General features: G+C 41.2%; 1 protein-coding gene across 4 annotated transcripts in view; it reads left to right on the top strand.

The window, feature by feature from the left end:
* Positions 1-3363: 3363 nt before the first annotated feature.
* Positions 3364-22825, top strand: part of LOC308126823 (DNA (cytosine-5)-methyltransferase 3A-like) — a 48925-nt gene continuing 29463 nt past the window's right edge. For all 4 annotated transcript variants that reach the window (XM_080491474.1, XM_080491473.1, XM_080491471.1 and 1 more), the window contains exons 1-3: positions 3364-3592; positions 10137-10389; positions 17293-17400. In XM_080491474.1, coding sequence (XP_080347600.1) covers positions 10321-10389; positions 17293-17400 — 177 coding nt within the window. In that variant the 5' untranslated portion in view covers positions 3364-3592; positions 10137-10320. The remainder of the gene's footprint in view (positions 3593-10136; positions 10390-17292; positions 17401-22825) is intronic.

Raw genomic sequence — 22825 nt, 5'->3', positions numbered from 1 at the left:
GGGTGGGTGTTCAAGCTGGGGGTGGAAGCGAAGGGCTGAATAAAGCTCATTGAGCCTGTCTGTTGTTGATGACCTCACTGCCCGCTATAAATAACCGCTCCTCTTATAGCCGCACACAGTGCACCCGGGGCCGTTATGACCCCCGGCAGTAAAAAATGATCGCTGCACCTTTTTCCTCTGAGAGGTCAAACTGAGTTTAACCTTCTCTTCCTGAGACAAAAGCTTCTCCATGACAGCTGACAGTTAAAGCGCAATACTTTCTGGATCGCTTTTAGGTAATCATCAACTCCAGGAAAGCGTTTGTTGATTTAAGCTCATTGAATGTTGATTAAAATAATTGTTGGGGAGCTTTTCATCCTGCCTTGCATCCTAAATTCACCATCACCTCTCCAACAACAACCTGTATGAAAAGTTTCTGGTTTTCGTCCTCGCCATAGCACGGAAAAGGCACTATTTAACGTCACCATCGTCCCAGATGGAGCCGGCTGGACGACTGTCCATCCTCCTCCTCCTCGGAGTGCAGCGTTTCACACCGCCAGAGGCAACAATCGGATTATCTAACACACCTCTGGACTGGTTCAAATTACAATGAGGTAGTTCAATTAAAATATTTTAGATCCTAGCCATCTCCCGTGTCCTCCGGTGTCCCCCAGGGATCTGCCCTAGGCCCTGTCCTCTTCATCATTGATTTAATCCCCCTTGGCCATATTTTTCGTACTCATAATATTCTATGCCACTGCTTTGCAGATGACACCCAGCTCTACCTCTCCACCTGCTGCACGTTCAGGTCTGCTTCATTCCTCAGCCTCACTGTACCTCCGCATTGACCATCATGGCGCCCCGAGCCTTCAGCCGCTCGGCCCCCCCACCTCTGGAACTCCCACCCACCCAACATTAGAAACTCTCAATCCCTGGACTCTTTTAAATCTCATCTGAAAACCGAACTTTTCAAAAAAAAAGCTTATTCATGTTAAACAATGTGGGTCTGCTGCAAATCCCTCGAAGTTTTTATGATTCCTTTTACAGTTTTTAACTGTATTTGAACATGTGAATTGTGCAGTGACCTTTGGTGTCCTGAAAAGCGCTGACATCATTTTTATTTGTTGCAAAGTTTAACATTACTTCTACGAAACAGAAGTTTGCATAAGATCTACCAGGGCAAAAATATGTTTTGTATAAATATTTCCTATATATTTAGATGTGAATAAATTCAGCATTATGCAGTTAAAATGTTATTTCAATGCCAGGTAAGGCTCATTATCAGACCCAATAATAAGTCTTGCCGTGTCATATTTAATATAGAAAAAGGTAAAAACAACTGTAACATGTATAAAGAAGGATGTCGGAAAATGAAATAATACTTACGCATACTTGTGTCCCTCGTTATGCAATATATTTAACTCCTTTATAGCCGGGTCATGACCTGCTTCATCTTCCTTAAATGTGGATATTCACAAAGAAAATCATCTCAAAATGTGGTATTGAATTGACAGAGCTCTGTTCTCTCTACAGATTAACTATGAAGCAGACAGGCGTGAGCGCTCTCACCAGGAAGTCTGAGGTCTCATAGGGGGATATTTTATCGCATCAAACTCAAACATGCGTTTGAAGAAAATCCCACCAATGCGTCGACCTTTGACCCCAGGGAAACACCGATATCCAGACACTTTCTTATTTGCTCTTAATGTTTTTTCCGTTCACCGTGTGAGAGTCAGTGTCAGCCAACATTTACTGCTTTATCTATAGAACAGAAACTTCCACAGCAGTTGGCGAGCATGTTTCAACATGTCGTAGCTGGTCGGGGGACATGCGACTGAGTGGAGAAGGAGTTAACCTGCCTAACGGGAAATCGGCTCGGTGCATCAGCCACCTCCGGGGGTTTAGGTAAAGAGAGATTAGAGGAAAGAGATGGCCCACATTTAGAGACCAAAAAAACCCCCCAAAAACCGATGCAATGATTTGCATTTCTAGTGAATATCTATTTTTGTTTGCAATAAGATGTTGACATGTTTCATATATTTACTGTAAAATTTTCCCGTTTAAAAAAGAGGGTTAAGAAGTAAGTGGTGCTAATTAAAAACAGCAGGAGCATTTATCACCTAATTATGTTGTTTAGAAACAGATCAGCAACATGGCAGTTTAAATAGAGCATTTTGGACAGGCACACGCTCTCAGAAGTAAAGATGAGTTCAACATCCTCCAAGGTAAAAGGATAAAAACCTTGAGGATCTCACTGTCTTCAGTACATAGTATCATCAAATGATTGGTGTCTATGGGCCAGGGCTAAAGTCAACATGGAAATCCAGAAAACAAGACAACAGCTGTACAGGAAATGTACAAGTTCCTGAGCTTCATTTTAACTCCTTGGTTGACGGATGTGGTTACGATGTCATTTGTCCCCCTGAAAACTAAACCCCAGAGAACGACACAAATACAATATCTCTACCTCTGTCTGGCAAACGTTCTTTTTCAATGTGAATTCCACTCATTTATATTTATATATTAATAGTAATCAGCAGGTGACCATATGTAGTACCTCCTGTTTTTGTTCTTGTTGGTGGGGCGGTTGATAGTGGTCGTCTCTCAATCGTAGTGTTGAAGGTTCAATTCCCCACCTTGCCCTGTTCATATGTGGAAGTGCCGTTGAGCAAGACACTGAACTCCAATCTGCTCCCAATGGGTGGTCTGAGCGCCTTCCATTGCAGCCGCCTCCACTGGTGTGTGTGTGAATGAATGGGTGAACGTGATTACCAGTGGAAAGTGCTCAAGAGGTGGGAATGAGTCAAATCCATTTACTTTATTTCTTCCAAACATAATGGCAGAACCACGGGAGGACATTTGTGTGTTAAACCTTGAGATGGGTGCCTCTAGAATTCCAAGATAGATTTTTGTGAGAAATTTTGAAGGTGTGAAGGTTTTATGTGCTTGAGTCTGACGTGTCTGAGTAGAATTTGTGATTGTGTAAGATTCTAAAATGTGTGAAAGTTTGAGGATGTGTGAGGGTTCTTGGGTGTGACAATTCCATGTTAAACACGATGAGAAGTTTAAATAGTTGGCCCATAAAACTATACAATGTGTGATATGTTGATCCAATTTACACTTTTAACGATGTTTATTTTTATAGACTGAATGCAGCGGGGTTAGATGCTGCAATGAGCGGTTAGGAGGAGCAGCAGCTGCACTGGCACAAACAAAATGTTTTGCTCGCGCCACACTCGCGCCTTCCTCCGCCTACTCACACCTCACACCTGTACTGCGTGTGTCCGCGTGCGTGAAGACTTTAGGACCGCGCGGAAACTCCGGTGCGGCAGCTTCTGCGGCTCGTGAGAGAGAGAGAGAGAGAGAAAGAGAGAGAGAGAGAGAGAGAGAGAGAGCAGGCCGGAGAAGGAGAGAAGCAGACAGGAGCAGGCGGGGTAGCGCGAGCCAGCAGCGGGGAGAGAGAGAGAGCGAGAGAAGACCCGGTAGAGAGCGAGGAGGGTGAGAGAGGGTGAGAGAGTGAGGGAGTGAGAAAGAGGAGAGAGAGAGAGAGAGAGAGAAAAAGAGAGAGCGACGGCCGTCAGTGTCCGGGTGCCTAAAGGGGACGGACGACACGGTAAATATAAACATTACATTTTGGCTCGTTGCGGGCAGCCGTTAAGTTGGCCACAGTCATCTCCTGAAGTCACCGCTCGCGCGCGTGCGTGCGCGCTGCGCAGCCGAGCTGTTTTTTCTTGCGCGTGAGGACGGAGCGGTGCGTTCACGGAGCGACTGAACTTGGGGACGACTTCTTCCGTACAGCGCGAGGGGGAAAAAAAAATCACAGCAACCGGACAGCCGTTGTACAACAAACGTGTGTGTACCGTTAAACGCCCCCCTCCCACTAAACCCCCCCCTTGACACCGGCAGGTAACGTTACACCGGCGCGCGCTGTCCTCCTCCTCCTCTAACAGATGCAGACAGACACATCAGCGCGCGGAACCGTCGCCCGCGCGCTCCTTCACCGTGCGCGCGCGTTGGCTGGGGTTAACGAGTGCACTCGGTTTAAAAACGCGCCCCCGCGTGTGTTTTGTAGCTGACCCAGTAAAGCTTATCAGCGCAACGCACCCGGACACGTGTCTGTCACCGGCTGCAAGCCCCGCGCGCATCCCCGCCGCGACCGCACGCCGTGTGTAAAAGGCCGTCCGGTAAAGGCCGCGTCAGGTCGCTCCCGGTATTCATTCTCAACCGGCCGAGCGACGTCAAGACAACGTCAGCGTCCGCGACACAAGCCAGAGCAGACTTTAGGAATAAAAGTCAAAAATCTCATGTTCAACACACCTGCATGGTGGTGTTTATTATCCTCTTCTGCATATGGAAGTAGAGAAAAGTGCCATAGATTAACTTCACATGCACACTGCTATCATGGGTTTGATGATATTTTGGGATTATCGTGGTGATGCATCATACACGTCAAAGTCCTTCCTGTTAATAAGTTTGGTTTCCCACATTATGATTAAAGCCGGTATACACTCCATCACCCTGTATATTAAAATGTGTGAATGCATTTAGTGGCACCATAAAAACATCACTTATTGTGTCACTTGTTGTTTTACCAGAACCAAACCACACCTTGAAACTTCACCTACACACTGCTGTTGTGTTCACTTTCCTTACAGTCTACTGCAGGCCGGCATATTCAATCTTTTGGCATTTCAAAAGCTTTAATGAGTGAAGAATTGTCTATAAAATGTGTGTGCTGCTGGGTCTTTTAAAAAAAAAAAATCGAGAATTCTCAATATCTGTAAGTTGTTTTTGACTTTACAGAGAGACTCATGGTACAAATCTGTGATGACTGACAAAGTCCTGGAGGCTCCTGTCATCACAAAGCTCTGTTTCTCCCCTTTCTGGCAGTTGTTTGAATTTTGACACTTCAACTGAATTACTTGTTTGGGCTCATGAATGCAGTCAGTGATTGTCTGATACTTACTGATCGATAAGCCAGAGTTTTGCGTGTGATGAATTTATTTGTGGTTTCAGGACAAAATGTAAAGATAGACACTTTGTGTTGAGCAGTATTTGAAGTTTGACCTCAGATGACCCCTGTCTTTTCTCAATCCTGGCTATAGTCAGATATCTGTGCATATTCCAGACTTTGAATAAGTTGTATTGATGGGCAGACTTTGCAGTACAGTCACATTGTTGCTTCATTTAAAGACTTGGTTGTGTTTTGGGTGTCTATAAAGGCCGGTATTGTTTTCCACTTGTAACATCCAGCCCCTCCTGTAGGATTTATTAACATACATTTCTTTGTGGAACAGAAAGCTTGTCATCAGGACAGAAAACAGAAAAAGGCCCCAAAAAATCTGAACTAAATCTCTCTTTAAGACATAGTCCTGCTTTTATTGTGATGACTTCCTTGTCTTGTGATGGCCTAACTCTCATTTCCTTTACACATCACAGAAGGCTTTTCTCTGCAACCTTCCTCTCCTCCCTCCTCCCTCTAGCAGAGGCTTGTGCTTTGGGCCTTTAAATATGGTCTAATTTAAACCCCTGTTGGCATGTGCACTGGAACAATTTAGATCTGTGTACGATGACTTGCTATAGGATCTTCGGGCGTGTGCATGCGACTGTGCGCGCGTGTGTGTGAGTGTGTGTTTGTCTGTGTGTGTGTGTGTGTGCGTGTGTGTGTGTGTGTGTGTGTGTGTGTGTGTGTGTGTGTGAGAGAGAGAGAGAGAGAGAGAGAGAGAGAGAGAGAGAGAGAGAGAGAGAGAGAGACCTAGAGACTCCACACTTGGAGGAGTTAGTTGGCCTGCAGCCTGCAGCTCATGCAGGGAGCCCCCCCGGAGTGGTGCGGTGGGATAGATGCTGCACTCCCATTTCTGCAAAGTTTCCAGCTGTGGTATTTCCACTGGTAACCCTGGCTCCGTGCCCGCCGTCTTTACAGTCGATGATGTAAGGCCAGAGCACGGGGAGTGACATACTGTACTCTATAGCTTGCCCAGACTCACACTGTGCCCTAAACTAAATCACTACTGAGGTCGACTTTTTATATCTTGGCTCATGAAAACATTACATGTGAAACTCCTTCAGTGCTCAGACTGGGATCGTGATTTTAACCCAGATCAAACTCATGAAACAGGAGGCATCACATCCAGTGCAGAATCTGTACAGAAGAGTTGAATTTGACGAAAACCCATCGTGTCATTTCTTTGTCAGTAAGATGATGAGCAACTCACAATCACAAATTAACTGACAGTTAAAAAACAAATGATGCAAAGTGTAGATATTGCAATGAAAACATTGTTTAAGAGTAGTGGACACGACACAACACTGAGACCCCAGCTGTGATATCGGTGATGCTGCCATGCTGCCTCAAAGCCACGCTGTCAGGGTGAGTTTGTAAAAACATGCATAATGCAACTGCTCAGAGAAGCTTTTTTTCAACGTTTCACTGTATTTTCCATCCGAGAGTTTCATTAAAATTTTCTTTATGTTGAGATTGTAGATTGCAAAAATATAGACATTTTCATCACGTATACTCTTCAACAAAAAACAACTTTCAAGTTTTAAATGTAAAGGTTATTACTATGAGACACTGTTTTCCTGGTCAGGCCCACTCAAGATGAAATCGTGGCTGTATGTGGCCTCTGAACTAAATTTTGTTGGACACCCCTGATTTATATCTGAGAATTTGCATTGATGCTTATTGTGCAGTTTGATGGTATTGTACCACATTTCATGTTTCAATCAAATTTACCTCAGGTTATTATTGATAACCCTACGATCCTACATTGTTCATTACATGATGGGGTCGTTTGTTACTTGTAGGCATGGGTGTGCGGATAAAATAACGTGGAAGATTGTTTTTTCTTACCAGCTGCAGATTCATGATTATTTTTCGAAAACGTTATAGAAAAGTCAATACTGCAGCTGAAATTCCTCTACTGCATGCAATAACAGAGTTTTGCTGCAAGGCACAGTTGTTTGTTTTTTTTGACGCCTGTCATTTCTGTTCTCGGTCTTTCCAGATGTCTTTATTCTGCGCTGCATTCATGCTTCACTTAAACTGTAAGTTTTTCTCTGTTGGCTTGTCTGGTGCACATCAGGGTTTGGTTTGCAGGGTTCACACTTCTCCAAATGTGCTGCAGGAGAAATCTCCCTGCAGGGGTTGTTTCAATCAAAACAAACCTGACCAGTCTGAACACACCCGGGAGATTGGTGTGTGTGTGAGTGTGTGTGACCAACGGCCCGGGGCTTTTCAATTACTCTGTGTATTTGCAATGGCTAAATACTGTAAGACACTGATGCATGTGAAACCCTTTGACAAAGCACTTCTAATGTTTTTATTGTTTTTGGCTGATGTTTTGCTAACATGCTCAATATACTGAAACTGAATCTGACTGAAGATGAGTTGATGCAACGGCAAAAAAATTCATGCAACATCAGGGGTCTTTTGCTTTTCAGTTGTTATACTGGCACTCCCACTTTTTGCCTGGAGCGCACTCTGCACCTACTGGGTCACTTCAACGTAACAGGCCAACTACAAACACCAGTTAAAACTGAGGGGGAGCCCTTTTCAAAAGAGTTAAACTGCGACATTCTGCCCAAAGGCCCCTAACGAGCTTAATCCGGCCCTGCATAGCTGGAATACTTGTGTTTGATGCATCACCAGATAACAGGCGTCACTAAACAGACCAAAAACTTTAAAATATAGGTCGGCTTGTTGTATCGATGCACTGAGATTAATTGTCATCAAGTTTACAGTGTAGTGGAGGTCAGCGGTGAGACAGGTCTGGGACAGATGAACAGTCGGGTGTTGCGCTATATTTTGCACCTTGTCAGATTCTGTGAGGAAACTTCAGACTCTACAAGATCCCTCCAGTGTTCGACAGCAGTCACAGACAGCTCCAGTGTGAAATAGGGCAAAGGTTGTCTTCAGGTTACGACCAGGTGAAATACAGTCTGAACAGCGTCTTTCCACACTATGGGTTATTACATTTATTGGAATTGGTCTGTTGATCTGACTGAGGTGTTGTGCTGCCTTTGCTTGCTCAGTTTAAATCTGCTTATCTTTCTCCTACATGCACTTTGACTGTCAAAAAGAAATGGCCTGCAGCTTTTGTTTTTTGTCTATGTTGATATCTGTCAGTAATACCTTTTTAAAGCCCTTAAATGTCTCCATTGACACAGTTGCCCAGATGAAACAAGCCATGTCAGAGCTCATTACAAACCAAAAGCTTATGAAAATCAGGCCTTTACTCTTAAAATGTGCTCTTGGGTGATGAATCTGGCCATCTGCCCTCCTTCCTCTGTGCCCTGCTCTGTAGTTTTATCAATAATGAATGTCCAGTGCAAAAAAAAAGATTTTTGAACTCCAAGAGATGAGAGGATGATGAAACAAGAGCCAATATACGCTTCAAGTACTTACAAGGTCACACGCACGGTCGGCTCGCCACCGAACACCGAACGCCTCCCTCGCAGCTGCGTTTCCCCCGACCAGCGGGGAGACGCAGTTTACAGAAACCAGCTTGAGTCTCCAGCTCTTTGTTAATCAGTATATCAGTCATGCTTTAATCATGTGTTGCATGTAGCGTCGCTGGTGTGTGAGCCACAAACTCTTTAGCATGTAGCACGGCTCGCAGTCAGATATCGGTATCGGACCCGATACCTGGTATCTGTATCGGTGCATCCCTAAGCCAAATATTAGATTATATTAGCTTATCCAATGGCCGTGTGTGTTGAAGTACTGTAAACTGTGTTTGGGAAATCACTGTGCTAGAAAACCAAGAATCATAAAAAGCAAGGTATAGTAAGGTTATTATGATAGCGTTATAGAAGAAAATGACATGTTTGATTGAGCATTGTTGTACCTGTAATTTCACAATTACATGTTGTGAAATTACACAATTTCTATTTCATGTTGAAAGCAGTCGAAATACCCCAAAGTCTGCCTCTAAGCACAGTCACTGATAGTGTAAAGTGTGTAGGAACACACACTTCATTACATAAAAAAAGTAAATATACAATCATCAACAGCTTGTCAAATTTTTAATTTCAGTAGAATTTATAATATATATATAAGATATAATGTAGGATGTTAAGATATAATTTCACACTTGGTATAGTTTGCTTGAAAAATGTTTATATGTGGAGCAAAAAATAAAAAGATTTGCATTTTTGTTTTATGTATTTGTGAACTAACTGAGATACAACTGGAGCATGTTATTCCTTTAGAACCAGAAAATATAATAGGTCAACAAATGTTTTTATCATGTGATGATATTCTGATTTAAGAAAGAAGGTTTATTTATTTATTTGTTTATTTATTTATTTGGTACAAGTCTTTTCTAAAGGTTATGCAGTATCTCCTGTTGCAAAGTGCTATAATCCGAGATATTTGATCAAAAATACACATTCTGTTTTGTGGAATATGATCAATCTTTGCATTAAAGAAATATATCTTTACCCTTTTACTAATTACAGGCTTTAGTAGGAAGTTTGCTTTCGTTATATTTTAGCAGATGAAGAGCCACAAATCAAAGAAAAAACATCAGCTACCATAGGACTTTGTTTAATTCTGTTCGTATTGTGTGTGCCTATGCAATTGTTAATGCTAATCTGGGTCATACGTGAGAGTAACATTTAAAACATGTCGTGTCCACCTGCTGTCTGAAGGCTAATGATATAGGACAGTTTTAACCAGCCACATTAATCATGTGCTGACAGCCACTTTGAAGGCTCCCCTGATTCCAGCAGATTCCTTTGAGGACACCTGTGTGTGTGTGTGTGTGTGTGTGTGTGTGTGTGTGTGTGTGTGTGTGTGTGTGTGTGTGTGTGTGTGTGTGTGTGTGTGTGTGTGTGTGTGCGCTGCTGTGAATTGTACATGATGGATCTGTGTGACAAAATACAACACACACATACACACGTACACACACACACGTACACACACACACATATACACACACACCTGTTGAACAGCCCTGACCTGAGCACTGTGTGTTTGAAAGGTGAGCAGGAGGAGGATTGACTGAGGATGTGTGGAAAACTAGACGATCTCTCTCGCTGTCATCCACACACTAAGAAAGATGTTTTACTGGGGTGTGACTCAGGTCCTTTCACTGTTTGTCTCTTTATGACACTGTGTGTCTCTGTGTGTTTCTTCATTCTTCTTTCAACAGAGCAGGAGGACTGATGATCCTCTAACCGACTGACCGACAGACCGAATGACGCTGCACCTGGTGCTCCTGAGTGCTTCGCCCATGTTTTGATTTTCTTCATTTTTACTTTTTTTTTTTTTTTTTTTTTTTGCGTTGGGGGGGAAAAACATTGAAAGCCTCTGGTATTTTAGAGCCGTTTTCTGCCATGCCGTCCAACAGTCCTGCTGCCACGGACCCGGCCCAGACGCCAGACAACGACGCCTCCAATGACCTGGTAAGTTGGAGGCTGAGAATTGTGACGTTTGAATCTTTAACCCCAAAAATGAATGAAAAGTGTCCATATTAGAAAGACGTCTCAATGATTTAGCTGCTTTTTTTTGTTTTGCTGTGAATTTCCGATTCATTGATATACTCATCAAATTATCAGTATTTTTGATTTCTGGCTACATCATTAGATTTTGTCAATCTTACTTTTTTGTAACACAGTATTTGTTGATGAGTGAGTAGTTTCAAAACAAAAGAATTGACATTTAATTCAGTCATCAATATGTTGCAATCCTTTTGAATATGAACTAATTTGTTTTCACAATACACGTGAGGGGCATACATACATACATACATACATACATACATACATACATACATACATACATACATACATACATACATACATACATACATACATACATACATACATACATACTTTATATGAACTCTGCCGGTTGACAAAATTACTTTTTTTTGTGTTGTTTCTTATTTGGATATAGTAAATCATAGTTTATGATTAGCCTGTGGATTGTGTTTTTGCATTGTTGGATGAACCTGGAGCGCCCAGAGTAAACCCACAGCAATACAGAGGGAGAACACAAAACTCCACATAGATATGTATAGAAAGGCTTCTGTGATTATTAATATTTAGTGGAGAGAGCAGGTTCTTACCATGTAATTGTCATCCTAAAATCTGTTTATGTTTGTGCCATGCAGTTTTTCTGGTTTTCTGTTGGAGTTACACAGTTAGGTTCCTGAAGCTTGAAAACTATTTGAACTGCAGTTCTCACAGTTCAGGCAGTTGTTCTTTTCTAAAGCTTTGTTCGCCACATTTGCAATAAGTACAAGTTACAAACTACAAAGCCAGTGTAAAGACTGAAACGATGTACCTTCAGGGCAACATCTTGATCTCAAGGAGGGTGTTTTATCCAGTCTTATCTCCAAAGCCTTAAGGTTACAGTGTGCTTGAAAAGAAGTTGCTGTTGGGTTGAGTCTCAATACATTAGAGGCCCTGATCTGTCCCCAAGAGAACTAATGAAGTGTACAAACAGTGATGACAGCTCCACATAAACTCCCTTTGAAAGTATATATTGTGTGAAAAACTGGTTTTATTTGGGTGAGGAGCACATTTTGTAGTTTGCCAACTTTTATTCAACACTTGATTTTTGTGGTTTTAAAGGTTCGGCAGCCAAGAGCCCATTAATACAGCAAATGTTCCCGGGGATCTGTGAGAGCCTTTTTATTGGAGGAATACAATATAGGTGAGGGACTCGCAAGCTTAAAGATATATGTGAGCCTACGCGGGGTTTTAAACGACAGGAAGTCTCAACTGGAGTTAATCTAAAAAATGTTAAATAAATCTTTATGTAATTTTGTTAAAATGCCTTTATATTGAAAGTAAAGCTTCATATTCAAATCAAACTCAAGTACATTCACTATTTCTTTGATACACAACTTGACTGTTCAGACATCATTTTTGCTGCTACAGCTCTTAAAATGACCATTTCTATTATTCATTTATTAAAAGCTGTTATTTCTGCAGCCACAAATGTTATTATAGCCGTACCATTTTCTCGACAGCCGTCATTATCACTACCCCTCTGCCTCCTTTGCGATCGAAGGCTCCCCCAATAACAACCTGGCAAGTAACTATGCTGTGTGTGTTTGTAATCATTAAACTTACAGTTATTTATTGACATCAGTGCAGGCTTTTTTCTGCATTCCACACATTCACTCAACCAGATGCAGGTCGGACAAGTGCATGGGTTTTAGTATTAAAGTCCTTATCTTGTTTTCAGATAAATTAACAAGCGCACAAATACCTTTAAGCTCATTCAGACAGGTGAAAAATGGCTCCTTTCATTTGAGCCCTCTCCCGGAGCACAGGGCAGCCCTCGTAAATCTGCGAGAAGCTTGAAGTTCACTCTATAGTGCTTCTATATAAAGACCCGTCTCACTCACTCACTCTCTTCCACATTCACACGCTGGCGCCGAGCCAAAACAAAGTTTCCGCTTATAGAGTGGTTCTTTCTTTTTTTAACATCCTGAGATTTTACTCCGGCAAAGAGTCAAGACATGCCCAGAGGAGAAGCTGGAGGAAGCCGCAGAGATTGAAGGCAAGAAATGATTGGCTTTTCCCCCATTTGTTAGAAAAAGCACGGGCAGTCGGTCCATGTTTCATCTTGACAGGACATTTCTGCAATTCTCTGTAAAATTTTGCATACAGGACAATTACTTTCACAGTATATATGTAACATACTGTATGTTTATGAAGCTTAACTCCTCTGTAAAAAGGTATAGATACATATTTTACAATAAAGCCTAGGTTCATAAATCTACATGTTCGCACCATTTAAACGGTCTTGTGAATAATTTTTTGATAAAAGATGTCCTTTCACTTTATATCAAACCAAAGTGGAAATTTAAACAGATCCAACAGATTTTTAGAACAAAGTTTCTGTATGTCCACCTTTTGCAGACAGCTGAACCTTTTTAAAAGAGATTTAAAGATTATTAGTTGGCTGAAAAAAAAACTTGTTCCAGGTTTTTGAAGCTCGAAAACTATTTGCTCCTTTTTCAGCATTCGACCAATTGCAGCTCTGAAGCAGTTGTTCTTTTCTAAAGCTTTGCTCGCCACATTTACAATAAGTACAAGTTACAAACTACAAAGCCAGTGTAAAGACTGAAACGATGTACCTTCAGGGCAACATCTTGATCTCAAGGAGGGTGTTTTATCCAGTCTTATCTCCAAAGCCTTAAGGTTACAGTGTGCTTGAAAAGAAGTTGCTGTTGGGTTGAGTCTCAATACATTAGAGGCCCTGATCTGTCCCCAAGAGAACTAATGAAGTGTACAAACAGTGATGACAGCTCCACATAAACTCCCTTTGAAAGTGTATATTGTGTGAAAAACTGAAGTTTTATTTGGGTGAGGAGCACATTTTGTAGTTTGCCAACTTTTATTCAACACTTGATTTTTGTGGTTTTAAATGTTCGGCAGCCAAGAGCCCATTAATACAGCAAATGCATCAAAATATGTTCCCAAGGTTCTGTGAGAGCATTTTTAAATGTTCTTACTGTGCGATCTTTCAAAGTTGAAGATTTTGTGAAAGACGTGTGACGGTGTGGAAACTAATCTCTAGTCACGTGTCATCAGTCTAGAGCATTTTAATAGGAAGTATTTATTTAATTATAGCAGCTGCTTCCTTTATTAAAAGTAGTGGAGTCAGTTACAATTATTAAGGAAACTTGTGTCTCGCTAATCTTAGTTAACAACAACAAAACAATCAAGATAAACTACGAACATGCAGACGCGCCAAATAAAGGGAAACTCGTGTTTACACTGGTAATCACAAGGACCTACTCACAGATGGACGTCTCTCATGTTGCTGTCAGGACGACTGATTTAGTTCAGGGTTGATAAGATGCTCCTGCAGTAAACAGGATTTTAGTGAAACAGTAACCAGTGTTGGCTTCTGCTACAACAAACTTTTAGCTTGAGAGCAGAATAAACTGTCAAATGTAATGAGTAAAGGGCCCACTGATGTTGAAGTAATAGATTATGTGTTGCTAATTTAAAAACAGTAACAAATCACTCTATTACTTAGAGTTTTTGACATAAATATAATGTAAAATACGGATAAGATGTAGTCCCACATTTGGCTTTTTGAGACCTATGTCCACCAATGATAAGGTCAATTGTTGTTTCAAAGTAAGATACTGACAAAAGGTGGTTAAGAATAATCAAGTACATGAGAGAGAGAAAGAAGGGAGGGATAGAAGAGACCGTAGGGAAGGGGAAGAATGAAAGAGGACAAGCTGTCTGCTGCTGATGGGATCCTCCTCTGCCTGCCTGGTTTGCAGTCTGGTTGCTTAGCAACTGCAGTGGCCTAAAATAACCTGCCGGGAGACAGAAATAGACTAAAGATATATGGACAGATTGACTAGTGTGTGTTTGTGTGTGCTGTCACATTTTCACAGGGAATCTGATCCTGTGGTGTTTTTGTTCAGGTGGTTCTGCCTGTATTTGACTTCTGGTCGTGCTTTAGGACGCAATGAGAAAAATTACATTATATATAAACACTGTGCCTTTGAGTTGTGCATCATACACGTCAGGATATCATCGTACACATCAGGATATCATCGTACACATCAGGATATCATCGTACACATCCGTATTAGATGGCACAACGCCATTACCCAGTCCAGCTGGTTGCTATGCTGATCGTCAGGGAAGTGACATCAGGATGTTTAGTCAGCACGGCGGCCCCATCGGAGACAGTTGCTAAGCAGTTTCTGCACCTTAGCAACCACTCCACGGTCGCGTAGCACAGGGTCCGGCAGAGGGGAAGAGACGAGGACGTTTGTACAAACAGAAACCTGACAGCAGCAAGTATAAAGTGGGGGGTGGGGTTGTCAAACCTGAGGTTTCTGTTTTGGAAGAGCATTTGTATTGTCGTCTTAGAGTTACAGAAGGTGCTCCAGTGTGGAAATCCTGCATCAGGGTTACACTGCGTTTTCATCATATCTCATTCTTGTCTTGAAATCAATATGTCTGTTTTTTTATTTGGGCGAACCAGTATGAAAGGTCTTTCTACAATGAAATGTGACTGATAGGCATCATGTTTACTGATGAACTTATTACTCATAGTAGCTGTGGTATTAGTTCCTCTGTAGTTGTGTGAGGGTTCTGAGAATGATGAAGCTAAAACTGATACCGGGTGTTAATAAGAAGCTTGCTGCACAAACGTTGTTGACTGCCATGCTGATTAAGGCCTCTTTCATTTCAGAAGGACAGTTGTGTTTTGCAAAAAAACCCACAAATAAATAAATTGCTTTCACACAGCTTTTGTAATTGCACATTTGAGTTTGCATGTAGTTTGTGTAGTTTCATATGACAACTAATAAGACAGGTCTGTTTATATGTGTACATTGGGTTTTCATTTCAACTCCCACAGGATTTTAAATTTGTTTTTTTTTTTTATAATAATTTAGTGTCACATGTATAAATCCCAAGCCGAAACTGAATATAATTCTGGGAATGTCCTTTTTGAATAATGAGTGGAAAATTTAAACACAACTCATAAATTCAACAAATAAAACCTGAGGCCTCAGCAGGCCAAGTAACAGGCGAATACTTTTGTGATGTATGGCCCATTTGTTGTATTTCTGTACAAGTCACTCACCTCTATCATGGTAAGCAGGCTTTGAGCGAGATAGGGGACGTCTAATTAGAAGCAGATCTGTGTCTATCTGTCTGTTCCACTTCAGCAGTACAAGAGTTTCATTTTACTCTCTGATATCCGCAACTATTATTAATTTTTTGCCCGGGGCAGTGATGAGCCAAAAAAAAAAAAAAAAGAGTCCTCAAATATGAATAGACTGCGATGAAAGTCTCTGCTGCTGCAAATTTGATCCTCCCAGCGGAACTAAATTACTTTTCAAGTAACAGACTTAATCTCTTACACGATAACCCCCACATTAGGGTTGTAAGTGTTTAATTAAAGGTGCAACAGGTGCTGCCTATTTTAGTTTCATATGGCCCCTCAGGACCAGTAAAAATTTAAACCAGACCAAAGCCCTTCAACAAGTCAGACTAGAACTGATGTAAAAATAGAAAGGCTGGACCGGACTGAACTTTGACTGGATCCTGAGAGTTGGTTTTACAGTGTTAGGAAACTACTATACTCGGTCTAATCTGAAGTAGGAAATGTTGCTGCTTGTTAACTGAACAACTTCAGTCAAATCAATAAATTCAAACTGAGCTGATGTTGTCCAGGAAATATTAAACATCTTGGTTTCAGCTTTAGAAATGTTATTTTTGCTGTGTTGGGATTGAAAAATGGCTTTATTGGATTTGCAAATCATTGTGACGTATTTTGATTTGTAGTATGTATACATCCATAGTCTCAAGTATACTCTCTCCCCTTTGTAGTATCTCACACGTTCCTAATGGTTTTATTTTTTACATAGGACGCAAAATCAACTTGTAATAAATATATCTTGCATTGCATGTAAGGTTCATGGTTGGCTACATCAGTCAGTACGGGGCGAAAGGCAACAAACACCCCGGACTGGTTGTCAGAAACACGGATAACCCCGACATTAACTGAACCTCTCGTGTTTACTTTCTGCCTACAAAGGGACAGAGAGAACATGCAAACTCCACACAGAGAGCTGCAGCTGAACTGTGTTCCGAAATGTTCTTCCACTTCAGCAGCTCGCCCAGCAGTTTGGTCTATTTTAACATCCACTACACTCACTGTCTAGTCGACACACAGGTGCAGCAAGCTATTTCTGTTCTGAATATCGCTGTAAAATTACACCACAGCTCAGCTCCAACTCAGCTGAAACACAACGGCACTTTTACTCTGCTGTGAGCTGAGCGGACAAATCTTAACCAGCTGCTGAGATTATTCCTTTATTCCAGCGTCAGAGACTTAATACAAGCCAGAGCAGGAAAACATGGTTGTGTTATCTACTTTTCCACAGGTTCACAAGAAAGTTCAAATTATTAATCAAGACATCATGAGTTGTTTTTTTCCCATCTTGCATCAGTGCATCTGGTTAACTTTGTTCAGATCAGGTTATACCTGTTTACAGTTTCCTCATTCGTATTTGGAAGAATTCTGAAATGTTTGTGTTTTTTCAGTGGCGTCTTCATACATATTTCTTTTCCCAAGTGGAAACTCCATAAAATCTGTGAAATCTGTCTTTCTGGTTTGGTTATTACTACTGCTATCAACCATGTGCTACCCCTTATTAGATTTATCTTGTATTTCTGTCCGTACCCTGGAGTGTTTCTATAACGTGGCGCCTTGAATCGTTTCAAAGCGTTCTCACTGCTGACATCAATTATAACTTCATACGGTCATGGCTCTCTGTTTGATGTGGGTTCTGTGTAATTGCCCAGAGTGAAGACGGAGCAGACCAGGACAGTCCAGAGGAGGGGACGCCAGCGAGCCCCCGCAGCAAGCGCAGGGTGGGTCGTCCCGGCAGAAAACGCAAGCAGCTGCTCCCTGTGAGTACGACAATCACACGATTTGTAGAACTACGACAAAGTGACAAATTCATATATTGAAAATGCTTAAATATCCGTGTGATGTGTCCTGAAACGCTTCGCTTCACTTTCACCACTTGTACAAAAAAAAAAAATCTCTCCGGATGCATTAATTAAAGATCACATTTATATTAACATTAAAGTAACACTTCCTTGTGTTTAATAGTCACCGTTATGGTTATTACATCAGCTGCTATGGGTTGCTTTTCCTCTCTTTTGAAGCGTTCTAATGACTCATTTGTTCATTATTTGAGAAAGATTCCACTGACTTGTATTTGTTGTGGTCGATATGTAAACTCTGCCTCCACATGTAACTCTAACTTTATAACTGTTTACACTCAGCATGGCTCCAACCTCCACATTTTTACATAAGCACCAAAAACCACAATGAAATAGACAGCCAACGTTTTGTATTAAAAAAAAAGTGGATTTTTGGAATCCACTGAAAAGATAATTGCTAATAATTTACCCACTCCAAGCACTAATACACCAAAAGAAAATAAATTTATCAGGCAACAGAAATGGCAAATGAACCACCTCTGACTGTGCGCAGTCTCTTAATTCCTCTTAAGCAGGCCAGAGCAACAATGTGAAAAGCTCCAGAAAAAAAACCCCGACATTTTGCTGGCCAACCAGATTTTGAATCAGTAGGAGAACTTTTTACTATAACCTTAAATAAAAAAAGCACAACAAATCTTCTAAATTGTTTTTAATTGTTGAAGGAGTATTTCTTGGTGTTCTTGCATCTGAATGTGAATGTTGTCAAAACAATCTCATTCAATGACCAGGGGGCTCAGAGACCAGAGTGTCTATGGATATTGACCCTCCAAAACAGCCATTATATGAATTTGTACACCCTTGAATGATCAGGTTCAACTTCAGCATTCTGAAAGTCGACGCATTGTGAGTGAACGTGAACTCAGGTGACACATTGTTCCCCATTTCACTGCAGTATTGTCACTTTGTTGGTTACTTTGGCCCAAGGTTACAGCGCTGCCTACAATCCTTGTTCAAGTCCGGCTTGCAACCTTCCCGTGAGCGGTTAATAGAGCAGTCGAACTTTACCAACAGTAATACAGAGCTGTGTTGTTACTGTCTCCAATGTCACTGATGTCTTTGCTTTTGCTACTTGTCGTCTCATCACCTTTCTTTGTGGAGTGTGTGATGTGTGTGCATGTGTGTCTGGATGTGTGCACGCACACATCCAGACACACATGCACACAGACACATGCAGCAATGGAGACGGCTGCCATGCAAGGGGACATTTGTGGTGCTGTTTTGCTCAAGGGCATTTCAACGTGAAGGGGGACATAAGGGATCAAACCTGCAACCTTCTAATTGAGAGATGACCTGCTGTACCAGCTGAGCCACAGCAAGCCAATATTAAAAGAGTGTGCAGTGAGGTTGGTAGTAATATTTGCAGAAGTAGTCAAAGCAGTAATGATAATCAGAACAGAAACGTTTTGGGGATTTTTTTTTTTTTGCATCAGCGCTGCAGGAACCTCCCCTGACTACTAAGAACCATCACAGGAACGTGAACAGCTGGACCCACGATACAAATTTACACCTGGTCTGAGATACTTTCAAAAGGTCCTGATCCTCCATATCCTCTATAGCTCTGCAGATGTTACCCACCCGTCCTTCATTCATCACCATTGTTCTCTGATCAATCGGGGACTCAAGCATTTGTAGCATTTTGAATCTGCTTTGTTTTCAAATGAGGATAAAATCAATTAGTTTTATTGCATCGTTCTTTTTTGTCTTTGGTCTTCTTCTTATCACCCCAATTGGAGGTGTAGTGCATTTGCCTCCCGTGTCTTTCCCCCATGTCATTGATGTAATACTCCCAGGACTTCAGGCTGCAGTGGAGACACAGACACAGGAACCTTTTTAGTCCCTTAATTGAAATGCAACTGTACTGTAAGCACTACGCCAGTCCACACAAATGTGGCACCTATCAGATGTGAACTGTGGCTCAGTTGGCAGAATAATAGACCGGTGATGTCGTGGGGTTGGAGATGGACTCTGCGCAGGCGGTGTCAGAGAGGAGGAAATGGTCCAAACTGACGTCCGTCCTGAACAACGTCTCTCACCCCGTCCATGACAAGATGTCCCGGTCTGCAGCAGAAGCACCTTCATAAACAGACTTACTCCATCAAGATGCTCTATAGAGCGCCACGGGAGATTCTCCCTTCCTGTGGCCATCAAACTCTACAACTCTTCTTTGTGAAATGCCTTTTTATAGTGTGTATTGTATAAATCAATATTTACTATTTAATATTCTGTATTATAATTTACATATATTATATATATTAATATTTGTTAATATTGTATACTTTTTCTATCCTTTTTACTGTAAATTACTAATACTCTGTGAAGCAATGTTATAAAGAATTTCTGCTGGGATTAATAGAATAGATTAAAATAGAATAGAATATAATACTTATTTGTCATTTAGTGTGTAATATAATGAAATTGCAGGTGCTGCTCCCTTTATCATCAGTAAAGTGCACAAAAGTACACTTAAAATCAATAGTACTTGTAATAATGTACAAATTAAGTATTTTTTTAAATGGTTTTTATCCATGTCGTGCTTTCCCAGCACTTGAGCAGTCCCCAAAGGATTGTTAATCACATTCACACATTCACACACCGGTGGAGGCAGCTGCCACGCAAGGTTTGGGCTGCCACGCAAGGTTTGGGGGGGGGGGTCTCGGAGCAGTTTGGGGTTCAGTGTCTTGCTCACTTCAACAGGTGGACAGATAGGGAATCAAACCTGCAACCTTTCAGTCGAGAACCAACCGAGCCACAGCAAACTAAACACAGGCTGCATACCACATGTTAAAACTTTTAACCATTTCCTGAAATAATATGTCAGCATGCTGAATTTGAAGGCAGCAACACAAAATAATGTGGTCAGGGACAAAAAAGTGTGTAATACACACACACACACACACACACACACACACACACACACACACACACACACACACACACACACACACACACACACACACACACACACACACACACACACACACACACACACACACAGTGCAGTGTATCGAGGAATAAAGGTGTTGCGTGGAGCCTCCAGGTGGAGCTGTCAGTGACGCCGAAGCCTCACTGCTTTGTCCTCACTCAGATTTACTTTATCTCAAGCAGTCACACACATTATATTGCAGTAACAGTATTTGAAGCTTCTTTTTCCATTTTCTCACTTATGGCTTCTTAGTCTGCTTTTTTTTGTGTGTGTTTGTTTTTTTTTTCGGAAGGATAGGTGTTAGCCTGTTTGTGTGTCCCCCCCCCCCCCCCGTATGAAGGCATGTGTGCTGCAGCTGCCGGGTGATTATGCTTGTGTATGTGCGTTACACTAGAAGTAGTCTGAAGTACAGTCTGAGATGTTTTGGTGCAGTTCCCAACATTCACGCAATGACTTTTCCATGGAAACCCGCTCGCAGGCACGGCCACTTGTCTTGTCAAACGATATGAATAATGAGTGTCTATGCACACTAATACTCGGTTAGGGTAAATTGTAATTATTGAAAACTACCAGGGTCGTAACTTAACTGAAACACGCCTTGATTAGCAGAGCTTTGGGTTTACTTTCAGCTCCGAGGCAGATCGGCCGGCTTTCATTTGATGTTTCCGGTGTGCGCTCAGACCACAAAGCTCACAGAGACACTGTGGAAAAATTGTGGTTACAGTGTTTTTCAGAAAGTGTGAGGACTTACAGTGGTGTGTGTAAAACTACTTTCTCAGAACCCCCCCCCCCCAAAAAAAAAGGTTGATATTGAAATGGTTGAATTCATACTTGGACAAGTACAAACTGGTTCAAATATGACTTTACCGTGATTATAAGATCACCCCTCCTCTTTTTTTTTTTTTTTTTTCTCAAGGCTCCTATTTTAAAACGACCAAATCTTTTGTTTTTGTTTTCTAAAAAATATCTAATGAAAAAACACAGGATTAAACAGGCTGGTGTTCACATTGTTAAATATATGTAATGGGACACAGGCATGGTTGCATGGTTGGACACACACACACACACACACACACACACACACACACACACACACACACACACACACACACACACACACACACACACACACACACACACTATTGTGTCTTTCCAATACGATTCAGATGTTTCCTCTTTACATACAGTTTTATTTATACAGTCTTCAGGGTCCACAGCTTATTCCTGCTTCGGTCAGCTGCTCCACCCATAGTGCTTTATCCTTGCTGGGTATCACAACCAACATGTTCCTCATTTTTATGCAAAACCTGGCATAACAGCACAAGCTGAATATTGTGTGTTGAATATAAGCGGACCCCACTTTTTCATACCTATTTCCAGGGAAAAAGATTGTTATGTGGACCAATGTGATATTTGCACATTTTTGTTTTCATTTAGGACAATTGTTGATTGACAATGTCAGACGAGCCATGAAGTTCATTGTCATTAATTAGGAGTATTTCTAACAAAGCTTAAATGGAATGTTTCATATCATGTCTTGTTTGTATTTAGAAATAACTCATTTTTAATTCAACAATGAAACACTCGTACACATAAAATGTATCTTCTTCTTGTTTCATTTTCATTATCAAGCAAGTTTATTAATTTGTACATTTTGATGTTACTAACTAATTGATGCTTTTTGTGATGCATACCATATTTTCTGGACTATGAGTCACATTTTCATGTGTCTCTCCACGTGACTATATCCCGAAATACACTGATACTTGCAATCTCAAACCACTAGATGTCACTGTATGACGACATAATGCTGCAACACCACTGAAAAAAAAAAACTACTTCTCTATTTGATTGACTTTACAAGCTAAATGTTTCCCAAAAATGAAGCTACAGAGCAGAACCTGAACTAAAAAAGACACGTATCGGGGAAGTTGTGAGGGATTAGAAAAATAACTCAGAAACTGTAACGGTGATGAAAAATACAACTGTGGTTGAAAACATTATGGCCAGAGCTGAAGGAACAGACTCTCAGATGGTTCCTGAACAGCAGCTGCTGGCAGACCATTATTGACAGTCCGCTTATGTCTGAACATGAAAAAATATATGCAACTTATATAAGTTCTTATCTCTCTCCATGATGCATTTTACTGTTGAGAGGACGGCTGCAGCCAGCAGTTAATATAAAACCAGTTGATAAATTGTGACTATTTATGACCAATTTTGCAGGAACTATTAGCCGATAGCAACCTCCCACACTGTGAAGAGCTTAAGCAACATCTTTTTGTTCATCGTTTCAGTATTTATTTTGCTCGGTTTTCATCACTAGATGCAAAACGCTTTCACTTTATCACAAGTTTGTTTCTATAGATCACAACACACCTCACTGGTTATGGGTCTTCAAAA

The sequence above is a fragment of the Lipophrys pholis genome (assembly GCF_963383615.2).
Source record: "Lipophrys pholis genome assembly, chromosome: 21".
NCBI classification, from domain to species: Eukaryota; Metazoa; Chordata; class Actinopteri; order Blenniiformes; family Blenniidae; genus Lipophrys; species Lipophrys pholis.
The sequence above is the reverse complement of the archived record's forward strand: the minus strand, read 5'-3'. Positions and strand labels throughout refer to the sequence as shown.